Source organism: Rhinatrema bivittatum, chromosome 11 (genome assembly GCF_901001135.1).
Source record: "Rhinatrema bivittatum chromosome 11, aRhiBiv1.1, whole genome shotgun sequence".
Taxonomy (NCBI): domain Eukaryota; kingdom Metazoa; phylum Chordata; class Amphibia; order Gymnophiona; family Rhinatrematidae; genus Rhinatrema; species Rhinatrema bivittatum.
The window spans coordinates 19,950,615-19,964,901 of NC_042625.1; the positions used below are offsets into that span (position 1 = coordinate 19,950,615).

At 41.2% G+C, this 14,287-nt stretch overlaps 1 protein-coding gene across 3 annotated transcripts in view; it reads right to left on the minus strand.

Annotated features, from left to right (window-relative positions):
* Positions 1-2,544: 2,544 nt before the first annotated feature.
* Positions 2,545-14,287, minus strand: part of KNTC1 (kinetochore associated 1) — a 422,937-nt gene continuing 411,194 nt past the window's right edge. For all 3 annotated transcript variants that reach the window (XM_029571458.1, XM_029571459.1, XM_029571460.1), the window contains exon 64: positions 2,545-3,077. In XM_029571458.1, the coding sequence (XP_029427318.1) occupies positions 3,054-3,077 (24 nt within the window). In that variant the 3' untranslated portion in view covers positions 2,545-3,053. The remainder of the gene's footprint in view (positions 3,078-14,287) is intronic.

A 14,287-nucleotide genomic window follows, 5' to 3' on the forward strand; every position in this document is an offset into this window, starting at 1 on the left:
TTTTACTTGGTCTCCCAGCTATCTCCCTTAAACCTCTACAAATGCTACAAAATGCCACTGCCAGGATTCTAACCAAAACAAAAAAAAGGGACCACATTACTCCAATCTTAAAGAATCTCCATTGGCTCCCTATTAAACAAAGAATCCTCTACAAATCCCTCTCGAACATCCACAAAGCCATCTACAAAACCTCACACCTAGACCTCATAATCCCATTACAGCTGCACTCATCCTCTCGTCCACGAAGATCTGCACAAAAAGGCTCTCTAAAAACACCTCCATTAAAGACATCTTCAAACAAAAGAGCATTCTCCTCAGCAGGCCCTAACATATGGAACTCTCTCCCTGCGCACATTAGGCTCGAACAATGCCCAATAAACTTCAAAAAAAGACAAGACCTGGCTTTTCTCCCAAGCCTTCGTATGAATGGATCTGTTATATCACTATCACTACATGATCATCTCATCATATGTCACAATGCCTAATGAATCAAGAATTCATATATGACACATCCCCCCTACGACTGCTCACATATTACAGGACTGCTACTTGATTATAAAATTGCTAGTTATGTTAGATTCATTATTTTAAATGTTATATTGTATTCTGATCAATGTTATTTATATTTATATTTATCCTTATATTTATATTTATTATATGTTCACTTATATTAATTTTAACCAAATCCCAGTTCATACTTCCTGTTCTCTGTAAGACACACACATATGTTATGTCATCCCAAAGTTACTTGTAAACCGAAGTGATTAGTAACATTGTTACTAGAACTGCGGTATATAAAAAATGTTAAATAAATAAATAAAATAAATAAATTGTGGGGTCCCTTATCTACATTTCTTGATACTTTCTTTAAAAAAAAATTGTATGCAATAGATTCAGTCTTTTGTTCAAGATACATCTTGTATTTTACATTTGTTGCAAGATGTGCAAGGGAGTATTATAGATATACTATTGGTAGCTTGATGTAGAATATTTATATACAAATAGTAAGGCAATTAAAGTGATAAATACAACATTAGAAAAGAAGACCTAACCTTGTTGGATACCTACATGGTTTATAGATCAGCTAGCAAAAATTGTATTGTTGAACAATTATTTCTAGTTTGCTTCCATCTTTCATTTGCAAATATATGGTATACATATGGGGGTAACATTAGCTCTAATTTGTATAGTGTACTATTTGAAGAGGTTTTTAAAAAAATATATATTCATCATCCTGGTATCAAGATATTAAATACTGGAAAAGTCACATAAGATTTGCCATACTGGGTCAGACCAAAGTTCCATCAAGTCCAGTATCCTGTTTCCAAAAGTGGCCAATCCAGGTCACAAGCAACTGACAGGATCCCAAGGGGTAGATAGATCCCAAGCTGCTTATCCCAAGAATAAGCAGTAGATTTCTGCAAAGCTACATTAATACTGGTTTATGGACTTTTCCTCCAGGAACTTGTCCAAATCTTTTTTAAACACAGCTAGAATAACATCTTTCATCGCATCCTCTGGCAATGAATTCTAGAGCTGAATTATGCACTGAGCAAAATAATAATTTTCTCATATTAATTTTAAAAGTATTACCTAATAACTTCATTGTGCATCCCCTAGCCTTTCTACTTTTTGAAAGAATAAACCGATTCACGTTTACTCGTTTTATATCATATCTTCCCTCACCTGTCTGATCTGCAAGCTGAAGAGTCCTAACCTAGTTAGCCTTTCCCTCATAGGGAAACTACTCCATCCCTTTTATCATTTCAGCTGCCCTTCTCTGTACCTTTTCTAATTCTGCTATACCTTTTTTGGGATGTAGTGACCAGAACTGCACATAATACTCAAGATGAGGTCAAACTAAGGAGCGATGCAGAAGTTATCAAGGATGTAGTTTTTGGCTGGATTTCTACAAAGCAGAAACTGCACACTTTTGTGCAGTGGCTTAATACATGGAATACACATTTTAAGTTTAATATGAAATATGATGCATGTAGTCTGGCTTTCTTAGATATTAAGATTATGAAAGCATCAGGGGGTTTAAGACAGTGATGTATTGTAAAGCTATATAGTGCAACAATTTTTTTAAAATTTGAGAGCTTTCATCCTAGAAAATTAAAAGAAGGACTGCCTATTAGTCAGTTACTGAGGATTAGGTGCATTTGTTTAGATGTTAAAGCTTTTAAGTCACAGGCTTGGGAATTAGAACTTCGTGTTTTGGAGAGGAGGTACCTCCTGAAGGTCGTAGGGAAAGCTTACAAGAGGGCATTATTTGTTAATCAGGATTTATTGCTTGCATATCAACAAAGTTTAGGGAACCAGAGTGTATTGCATATTGCTGTGGATATAAGTAGTAAGAGCCAATCCATACACAGGAAGATGATGTTTATGGTCACTTTCAGGGTGTCAATTGTATCTTCTGTGCACAAGCAATAACTTGTGATTCTTGGATCAGTTCTGTTTCAGACTTAAGTTATATACATCGAACAAGGACAAAATTACTATTAAAAGAGCATGGATGGTTTGAAGACAGCACACAGAGGATGGAAACATTAGTTACATTTTATTCTTACACATAGTTATACAACTGAGTGCTATGTTTATACATAAGATTATGGAAATAAAAACAGAATGATTTCAACTGGATAATTACAAAATGGAAGAATACGTCCAAACAGTCCACCATCACTGAATAAAATACACATAACTTTAGTATTAAATAAATTGAGGAAAGAATAAAGAATTACAGCTGCTTCAGGGCTCAAGAAAATAAGTTAAATATTCATATCCATGCAGAGGTGTTTCTAGATTTCTAGACAGAAGTACAAGCAAAAGCAAAATACAATACCAATTTATTTGCTTAAAGCATAAGAAAAGAAATTTAGACTCATCTATCAACAAACCAAACAGCAATATAATGCATGCTAATATAGCCTTCAACATACCAGAAAATAATTTTTTTTAAATTAATAGGTAGAAATATCTTGCCTTAGCAAACTAAAGAAGCACTGTACTAAAATTTCTGCTTGCTCCACACCAGGAAACGCAGTGGTCTATTTTTGTCCATTTAAGAAGGTCTAAAAATGCAAAACACAAAAAGATATTTATATACTAACAGATTTAACCGTGTCCCTATGAAGTAAAAAGATACATTACATCAAGAGGAGGAGTTTCGAAGCACGGAAAATGGAGAAATTACTTACCTGATAATTTTGTTTTTCTTAGTGTAGATAGATGGACTCAAGACCAGTGGGTTTATGCTCCCTTGCCAGCAGATGGAGATGGAGCAAGCTGATGTTGCAGTATACATAACCCTGCAGTGACCCCAGCTTGCCAGTATTCTCTTCAAAAGCAAGTGTGGACAGACTAGCAAAAAACTTGATTAAAAACAGATAACCAGAACTGTGCATTGAGTGTCACATGTATGATTTTTTACCTGCCGGTGAGAGATTGTATGTGTGCACCCGGTGCAAAGAGCTCCTGGCTCTCAGGGAACGAGTCCGATCTCTGGAGGCTAGAGTAGCAGACTTGGAGGAGCTGAGGGAGACAGAGAGGTACATTGACGAGACCTTCAGGGACATAGTAGTCAAGTCCCAAATCCAGTCTGGCAGCCCTAGTGCTGCCTTGGATCAGAAAGGTCTCCCAGTAGGAGAACATCACCCTGGTGTAGCAGGAAGTGATCCTGTAGCAAGGACCTGCTCTCCAGGTGATGTATTGTCCTCTCGCACCGAGGACAAGTCTCCCAGGGCTACTGCCCAGGAGGGAAGGGTTAGGCCTGCCATCATAGTTGGCGATTCAATTATTAGAAATGTAGATAGCAGGGTGGCTGGTGGACGTGAGGACCGCCTGGTAACTTGCCTGCCTGGTGCGAAGGTGGCAGACCTCACGCGCCACCTAGATAGGATTATAGACAGTGCTGGGGAGGAGCCGGCTGTCGTGGTACATGTGGGCACCAACGACATAGGAAAGTGTGGGAGAGAGGTTCTGGAAGCCAAATTTAGGATATTAGGTCGGAAGCTAAAATCCAGAACCTCCAGGGTGGCATTCTCTGAAATGCTTCCTGTTCCACGTGCAGGACCCCAGAGGCAGGCAGAGCTCCAGAGTTTCAATGCGTGGATGAGACGATGGTGTAGGGAAGAGGGATTCAGCTTTGTAAGGAACTGGGGAAACTTTTGGGGAAAGGGGAGACTTTTCCGAAAGGATGGGCTCCACCTTAACCAGAGTGGAACCAAGCTGCCGGCACTAACTTTCAAAAAGGAGATAGAGCATCTTTTAAACTAGAACAAAGGGGAAAGCCGACAGTCACTCAGCAGTGCATGGTTCGGAGAAATGTATCCTTGAAGGATACTAATGAAACAGGAGAGTTAGGGCATCCCAACAGAGAGGTTCCATTAAAAGCAAATATAGTCCATATGCCTATATGTAAAAAATCACCAAAACTAATGATTTCCGAATTATCCCAAACAACTGAAAAGCAGGTTGTTAAAACAAACAAAAAACACACTTTGAAATGTCTATATGCCAATGCCAGAAGTCTAAGAAGTAAGATGGGAGAGTTAGAGTGTATAGCAGCAAATGATGAGATTGACATAATTGGCATCACAGAAACTTGGTGGAAGGAGGATAACCAATGGGACAATGCTATATCAGGGTACAAATTATATCGCAATGATAGGGAGGATCAACTTGGTGGGGGTGTGGCACTTTATGTCCGGGAGGGTATAGAGTCCAACAGGCTAAAGATCATACAAGAGACTAAATGCTCAGTAGAATCTATATGGGTAGAAATCCCATGTGTGTTGGGTAAGAGTATAGTGATAGGAGTATACTACCGTCCACCTGGACAAAATGGTCAGACAGATGATGAAATGCTAAGAGAAATCAGGGAAGCAAACCAATTTGGCAGTGCAATAATAATGGGAGATTTCAATTACCCCAATATTGACTGGGTAAATGTAACATCAGGACTTGCTAGAGATATAAAGTTCCTGGATGTAATAAATGATTGTTTCATGGAGCAATTGGTTCAGGAACCAACAAGAGAGGGAGCTATTTTAGATTTAATTCTTAGTGGAACACAGGATTTGGTGAGAGAGGTAACGGTGGTGGGGCCACTTGGCAACAGTGATCATAACATGATCAAATTTAAACTAATAACTGGTAGGGGGACAATAAGTAAATCTGCAGCTCTAACACTAAACTTTCAAAAGGGAAACTTTGATAAAATGAGGAAAATAGTCAGAAAAAAACTGAAAGGTGCAGCTGCAAAGGTTAAAAGTGTTCAACAGGCTTGGACATTGTTTAAAAATACAATCCTAGAGGCGCAGTCCATATGTATTCCACGCATTAAGAAAGGTGGAAGGAAGGCAAAACGATTACCGTCATGGTTAAAAGGTGAGGTGAAAGAGGCTATTTTAGCCAAAAAATCATCCTTCAAAAATTGGAAGAAAGATCCATCTGAAGAAAATAGGATAAAACATAAGCATTGTCAAGTTAAGTGTAAAACATTGATAAAACAAGCGAAGAGAGAATTTGAAATGAAGTTGGCCATAGAGGCAAAAACTCATAATAAAAACTTTTTTAAATATATCCAAAGCAAGAAACCTGTGAGGGAGTCGGTTGGACCATTAGATGACCGAGGGGTTAAAGGGGCTCTTAGGGAAGATAAGGCCATTGCAGAAAGACTAAATGAATTCTTTGCTTCCGTGTTTACTAGTGAGGATGTTGGGGAGATACCAGTTCCGGAGTTGGTTTTCAGGGGTGATGAGTCAGACGAACTGAACGAAATCACTGTCAACCTGGAAGATATAGTAGGCCAGATTGACAAACTAAAGAGTAGCAAGTCACCTGGACCGGATGGTATGCATCCCAGGGTACTAAAGGAACTAAAAAATGAAATTTCTGACCTATTAGTTAAAATTTGTAACCTATCATTAAAATCATCCATTGTACCTGAAGACTGGAGGGTGGCCAATGTAACCCCAATATTTAAAAAAGGCTCCAGGGGTGATCCGGGTAACTATAGACCAGTGAGCCTAACTTCAGTGCCGGGAAAAATAGTGGAAACTATCCTCAAGATCAAAATTGTAGAGCATATAGAAAGACATGATTTAATGGGACACAGTCAACATGGATTTACCCAAGGGAAGTCTTGCCTAACAAACCTGCTTCATTTTTTTGAAGGGGTTAATAAACATGTGGATAAAGGTGAACCGGTAGATGTAGTGTATTTGGATTTTCAGAAGGCGTTTGACAAAGTCCCTCATGAGAGGCTTCTACGAAAACTAAAAAGTCATGGGATAGGAGGCGATGTCCTTTCGTGGATTACAAACTGGTTAAAAGACAGGAAACAGAGAGTAGGACTAAATGGTCAATTTTCTCAGTGGAAAAGGGTAAACAGTGGAGTGCCTCAGGGATCTGTACTTGGACCGGTGCTTTTCAATATATATATCAATGATCTGGAAAGGAATACAATGAGTGACGTTATCAAATTTGCAGATGATACAAAATTATTCAGAGTAGTTAAATCACAAGCAGACTGTGATACATTACAGGAGGACCTTGCAAGACTGGAAGATTGGGCATCCAAATGGCAGATGAAATTTAATGTGGACAAGTGCAAGGTGTTGCATATAGGGAAAAATAACCCTAGCTGTAGTTACACGATGTTAGGTTCCATATTAGGAACTACCACCCAAGAAAGAGATCTAGGCGTCATAGTAGATAATACATTGAAATCATCAGCTCAGTGTGCTGCAGCAGTCAAAAAAGCAAATAAAATGTTAGGAATTATTAGGAAGGGAATGGTTAATAAAACGGAAAATGTCATAATGCCTCTATATTGCTCCATGGTGAGACCACACCTTGAATACTGTGTACAATTCTGGTCGCCGTATCTCAAAAAAGATATAGTTGCAATGGAGAAGGTACAGAGAAGGGCAACCAAAATGATAAAGGGGATGGAACAGCTCCCCTATGAGGAAAGGCTGAAGAGGTTAGGGCTGTTCAGCTTGGAGAAGAGACGGCTGAGGGGGGATATCATAGAGGTCTTTAAGATCATGAGAGGTCTTGAACGAGTAGATGTGACTCGGTTATTTACACTTTCGAATAATAGAAGGACTAGGGGGCATTCCATGAAGTTAGCAAGTAGCACATTTAAGACTAATCGGAGAAAATTCTTTTTCACTCAACGCACAATAAATCTCTGGAATTTGTTGCCAGAGGATGTGGTTAGTGCAGTTAGTGTAGCTGGGTTCAAAAAAGGTTTGGATAAGTTCTTGGAAGAGAAGTCCATTAACTGCTATTAATCAAGTTTACTTAGGGAATAGTCACTGCTATTAATTGCATCAGTAGCATGGGATCTTCTAGGTGTTTGGGTAATTGCCAGGTTCTTGTGGCCTGGTTTGGCCTCTGTTGGAAACAGGATGCTGGGCTTGATGGACCCTTGGTTTGACCCAGCATGGCAATTTCTTATGTTCTTATGTTCTTATGTACTCAACCAACCATAAACACTGAACTCACATAAGATTTTGGTACCCCAAGCTAGGGACTGGATGAACACTTACCAGTAACACGTTGGGACCCAGAGCCCCACAGGAGGACTACTGACACACTCATGAGGCAGCTGAGAGCGGGAAGCTGAGTCCATCTGTCTACACTAAGGAAAATGAAATTATCAGATAAGTAATTTCTCCATTTCTTTGCATGTAGAGAGATGGACTCCAGACCAGTGGGATGTACCAAAGTTACTCACCAATAAGGTGGGAGGCTGCCTGCGGTCCAGTCAACACTGCACGTGCAAAGGCTGCATTCTCCCGGGCCTGCACATCCAGACAATAAAACCTGGAAAACGTGTGAAAGGAGGAGCACGTCGCAGCTCGGCAGATATCAACAGGAGACAACAGACTAACCTCCGCCCATGACACTGCCTGAGCCCTAGTGGAATGAGCTCTAACCTGAGTAGGTAAGGTTTTCCAGCATCCACATACACGGCCATGACCACCTCCTTAATCCAACGAGCTACGGTAGCCCGCGAAGCCAGAGCACCCTGCTTACTCCTGCCATGGAGAACAAATAGACAATCTGTCTTTCAAAAAGTCTCAGAGACCTCCCGATACCACACGACAAGACGCTTAACATCCAAGGAGCACAAAAGGCAAATCTCCTCTGCATCACTGACCTTATCCAGGGATGGCAAGGAAATGGACTGATTCAAATGAAAGTCCGAGACTACATAGAGCAAGAAGGATGGAACAGTATGCAGCTGTAACGCCCCTTGAGTCACCCGAAGGAACAGCTCCCAGCAAGACAAGGTCTGCAAGCTCAGAAATCCAACGTGCAGAACATATAGCCACCCGAACAAAGTCTTCAAAGTCAACAACCGTAAGGAAAGGCTACATAGAGGTTGGATTGTAGGGCCTGCCAAAATGTCCAGCAACAAATTAAGACTCCACAATGAAACCCGTAACCTCAAGCCTAAGAAGCTTTAATCCCGTCAATAAATGGGCCACATCAGTATGAGACAACAAGGAAACACCATTCACCAGGCCTCTGAAACAGGCAAGAGCTGCAATCTACACCTTCAAGGAATTAAGGGCCAAGCCTTTATTCAATCCATCCTGCAAATAATCCAGAATGAGAAGGATCTTAACTGAACAAGGAGGAACACCCCACTCCTCACACCAGGCCTCAAAAACTCTCCAAACCTGCACATAAGCCAAAGAAGTGGAGAACTGGTGAGCACGGAGTAAAATGGCAATCACCGCAGAGGAATAACTACGCTTTAACAGGCGAGTCCTCTCAACTGTAAGACAGAATCGAGTCAGATCCTTGTGAAGAACCGGTCCCTGCTAAAGTAGATTCATGTGCAGCGGAAGATGAGGGGGGCCTCCGCCAGGAGTCATCGCAAATCCGCATACCAAGCCCCTTAGTGCGCCCCTTCGTGAGCCCCAGGACCAGGGCCTCTTCCACTTGCTGACACAGACTTTCTCTAGCACTGCTCACGCGTTCTAATACCAAACCCCATCTAATCACTCTCAGCCTCCCACAATACGCCTCCTGCAGTCATCCAAGCTTCCAGTCTTCCAGTCATCCAGTCTTCCAGCATTCATTCTTCCAGCCTCCTGCAGTCATCCAGTCTTCCAGCATTCATTCTTCCAGCCTCCTGCAGTCATCCAGTCTTCCAGCATTCATTCTTCCAGCCTCCTGCAGTCATCCAGTCTTCCAGCATTCATTCTTCCAGCCTCCTGCAGTCATCCAGTCTTCCAGCATTCATTCTTCCAGCCTCCTGCAGTCATCCAGGCTTCCAGTCTTCCAGTCATCCAGCATTCATCACATCCAGCATTCATCACATCCAGCATTCTTCACATCCAGCCTCCTGCAGTCATCCAGTCTTCCAGCATTCATTCTTCCAGCCTCCTGCAGTCATCCAGGCTTCCAGCATTCATCACATCCAGCCTCTAGCTTCCTCTAGCACTCATCCATCATCCAGGAATTCAACCCCATCCTACCCATCACAACAAGATCTCAACACAACACAATGCCTATGGGCATCCCAATCCCTATTCTTCACCACAGTCTCATCACCAGAAAAGCAATGATACTTCAACCTCGCACCACCAAGACCCTTATCCCAATCATGATTTCACCTCTCACTCAACTCCTAGGCCTCGCTCTATTTTCTCTCACTCTATTCAATGCTCAATCCCTCACCAAGAAATCACTGATTCTCAACCACTTTCTTCTAGACGCAAAACCGGACATCTGTGCCATAACAGAAACATGGCTTAAACCAACAGATACAGCGCTAATAAATCAACTCCCCACTCAGCTCTACGACTTCTTTTCCCTCCCCCGGCAAAAGAAAAGAGGCGGTGGCCTTCTTCTAGCAGCCAAAAAAGAGCTCAGATTCTCCCAACTCCCAGCAAAATCTGACTCTAAACTAGAAATAGGCCTCTTTAAAGCAAACCAATTCCAAATCCTCCTCGTTTACGCCCCTCCAGGGCTTCTTGAATCAGATCCCTCCTCCATCGTAGAAATCATTGCAAAATACTTGAACCTAGATGCACCCGCCTTGATCCTAGGAGATTTCAACCTCCACGTTGACAATACCATTCTTACATCTAGCTGTGAGGCCCTTCTAACTACACTTTCATCTATGGGCTTTAAACAGATCATCAACAAGCCCACCCACAAAGCAGGTCATACCCTTGACCTTTTATTCATAAACTCTGGCATTACACACTCATCCCCCACTATATGCACTCAGGTCCCCTGGTCGGACCATTCAGTAATTTCAACCTCTTTCAAACTGACAGAAAACCGCAACACCCATCCCACTCAATATTCGTTTCTCTACAGGAAATCCTGCTCCTCTGAAGACCTCAATAGCCACCTGGCTAAAGAACTCCCACACATCGACCTGGCAGACCCCAACACTGCCCTACTTTCTTGGAATAACATCACAGAGTCAGTAGCAAATAAATTATGTCCAATTTCTTCAAAAAAACTTAATCTCAACGCCCCAAAAAGACAACCTTGGTTCACCAAAGACCTCCGAAAACTCAAACAATCCCTCAGAAAGAAAGAAAGGGAATGGCGTAAAATACCTTGTCCAAGCACACTATCCATATACAAATTTGCTCTCCACCAATACAGGAACTCTACCTTAAGAGCAAAAAGGGATTTCTACGCCCACAAGATCCACAACATTATCTTCGACCCCAAAGCTTTATTCTCATACGTATCCGATCTAACACAAACCAATGCCCCAACGATCCCCATCGATCAGGCACAATTCAAAGCAGACGATTTGGCGCTTTTCTTCCAAAACAAAATATCCAACCTATTAGCACTGCTGCCCCCTGGCCCATCTCCTAATTCCAGCCACTATCTTCAAACAAACAAAAAAATATCTCTCGAAACGTTCGAACCCACTACTGCTTCAGAGATCCACTCTCTCCTAAAGAAATTGAAACCTTCCTCCCATCCATCCGACCAAATCCCCACAAAACTTCTCCTGCTAATACCGGACACCATATCAAACACCCTTGCCGATATTATAAACTGTTCTTTAGCACAAGGAATCTACCCAGATGCCCTAAAACTAGCATCTATCAAACCCCTTCTAAAGAAACCAAATTTGGATCCAAACGACAACAACAACTTCCGCCCTATTTCCAATCTTCCTTTTATAGCCAAGTTATTAGAAAAATTAGTCAATTCTCAACTCTCCGATTACCTGGAAGATCATAAAATACTGCACCCAACACAATACGGATTCCACAAGGCATTAAGTACTGAATCCCTCCTCATCTCGCTGACAGACCATATCATCATGGGTATGGACAAAGGATAATCCTTTTTACTAATTCTCCTAGACCTGTCTGCGGCGTTCGACACCGTCAACCACTCCATCCTCCTTAACCGACTGTCGGACATCGGAATAAAAGGAAGGGCTCTCGCCTGGTTCAAAACCTTCCTTAGTAACAGAGGGTACAAAGTCAAAATAAACAATAAAGAATCCCCTTGCTGCAATTCTTCACTAGGAGTTCCACAAGGATCCTCCCTTTCCCCTACCCTTTTCAACATTTACTTACTTCCTCTATGCCAACTATTAACTAAGCTTCAACTAAAACACTTTCTTTATGCAGACGACATGCAAATATTGATCCCCATCAAAGAATCAATTACAAAAACACTCAAATTCTGGGAATCCTGTCGACAAGAAATCAACCTCCTCCTCTCCAGTCTAAACCTGATTTTAAATTCTGCAAAAACCGAACTCCTCTTCATTTCCCCGGAAAACAGCAACACCACACAAAATACACCATCAAACATCTTTGTCTCCCAAGCTAGAGACCTAGGAGTCCTAATCGACTACCACTTAAGTTTAAAAACATTCATCAACCGTACCACCAAGGACGGCTTCTACAAACTACAGGTTCTGAAAAGAATAAAACCACTTCTTCATTTTCAAGACTTCAGAACTGTCCTTCAAGCCATAATTTTCTCCAAGATAGACTACTGCAACTCTATCTTGCTGGGTCTCCCTTCGTCTTCCATAAAACCACTCCAGATGCTGCAAAATGCTACTGCCAGGATCTTAACAAATGCCAGAAGAAGAGATCACATCTCCCCATTCTCAAAAAATTACACTGGCTCCCAATTCACTTCAGAATCCTCCACAAGTCCATCACCATCATCCATAAAACCATCTACTCGCAAGCCCCTCTCAGCCTACAAATCCCGCTCAGACTACACTCCTCATCAAGACCAATCAGAGAAGCATACAAAGGATCCCTACACGTTCCACAAACAAAAGTTACACACAATCAAACATTCAGAGATCGGGCTTTTTCTACTGCAGGACCATCTTTATGGAATGCCATTCCCCCTGACCTCAGACTGGAACCTTGCTTATTAACATTCAGAAAAAAGCTAAAGACATGGTTTTTTAGGCAAGCCTTTCCTGATCACAACTGACTCTCCTAACTTTCTCACCAGTCAGACAACATCAACTTGTAAATTTCCTGTCAACACCATGTAAATAATTCCTCTCATTGTTACTGCCTAATTTATTGTTTCTACTCTTCTTCTTCTCCTAGTTCCAATTTCCCTTGTTTTATTGTAACTTACTCTTCTGCCTCTCAACACCTGTTTTTCGTTCAAAGTTATCACTCCCCCTTGTTTTATGTAAACCAGCATGATGTGATTTTATCATGAATGCCGGTATAAAAAAGCCTTAAATAAAATAAAATAAAAAATAGAGGCAAAAACTCATAATAAAAACTTTAAAAAATATATCCGAAGCAAGAGTCCTATGAGGGAGTCAGTTGGACCATTAGATGACCAAGGGGTTAAAAGGGCTCTTAGGAAAGATAAGTAGACTGCAGAATGATTAAATTAATTTTTTGCTTCTGTGTTTACTAATGAGGATGTTGGGGAGATACCAGTTCCAGAGATGGTTTTCAGGGGTGATGAGTCAGATGAATTGAACGAAATAACTGTGAACCTGGAAGATGTAGTAGGCCAGATTGACAAACTAAAGAGTAGCAAATCACCTGGACTGGATGGTATGCATCCCAGGGTTCTTAAGGAAGTAAACAATGAAGTTTCAGATCTATTAGTTAAAATTTGTAATCTATCATTAAAATCATCCATTGTACCTGAAGACTGGAGGATGGCCAATGTTACCCCAATATTTAAAAAGGGCTCCAGGGGTGATCTGGGAAACTATAGACCAGTGAGCCTGATTTCAGTGCTGGGAAAAATAGTGGAAACTATTCTAAAGCTCAAAATCACAGAGCATCTAGAAAGACATGGCTTAAAGGAACACAGTCAGCATGGATTTACCCAAGGGAAGTCTTGCCTCACAAATCTGCTTCATTTTTTTGAAAGGGTTAATAAACATGTGGATCAAGGTGAACCGGTAGATGTAGTGTATTTGGATTTTCAGAATGCGTTTGACAAAGTCCCTCATAGAGGCTTCTAAAAAAAATAAAAAGTCATGGAATAGGAGGCAATGTCATTTCGTGGATTACAAACTGGTTAAAAGACAGGAAGCAGAGAGTAGGATTAAATGGTCAATTTTCTCAGTGGAAAAGGGTAAACAGTGGAATGCCTCAGGGATCTGTACTTGGACTCGTGCTTTTCAATATATTTATAAATGATCTGGAAAGGAATACGAGTAAGGTAATCAAATTTGCAGATGATACAAAATTATTCAGAGTATTAAATCACAAGCGGATTGTGATACATTGCAGGAGGACCTTGCAAGACTGTAAGATTAGGCATCCAAATGGCAGATGAAATTTAATGTGGGCAAGTGCAAGGTGTTGCATATAGGGAAAAATAACCCATGCTGTAGTTACACGATGTTAGGTTCCATATTAGGAGTTACCACCCAGGAAAAAGATCTAGGCATCATAGTGGATAATACATTGAAATTGTCGGCTCGGTGTGCTGCGGCAGTCAAAAAAGCAAACAGAATGTTAGGAATTATTTGGAAGGGAATAGTGAATAAAACGGAAAATGTCATTATGCCTCTATATCGCACCATGGTGAGACCGCACCTTGAATACTGTGTACAATTCTGGCCACCGCATCTCAAAAAAGATATACAGTAGTTGCACTGGAGAAGGTACAGAGAAGGGTGACCAAAATGATAAAGGGGATGGAATAGCTCCCCTATGAGGACAGGCTGAAGAGTTTAGGGCTGTTCAGCTTGGAGAAAAGATGGCTGAGGGGGGGATATGATAGAGGTCTTTAATATTATGAGCGGTCTAGA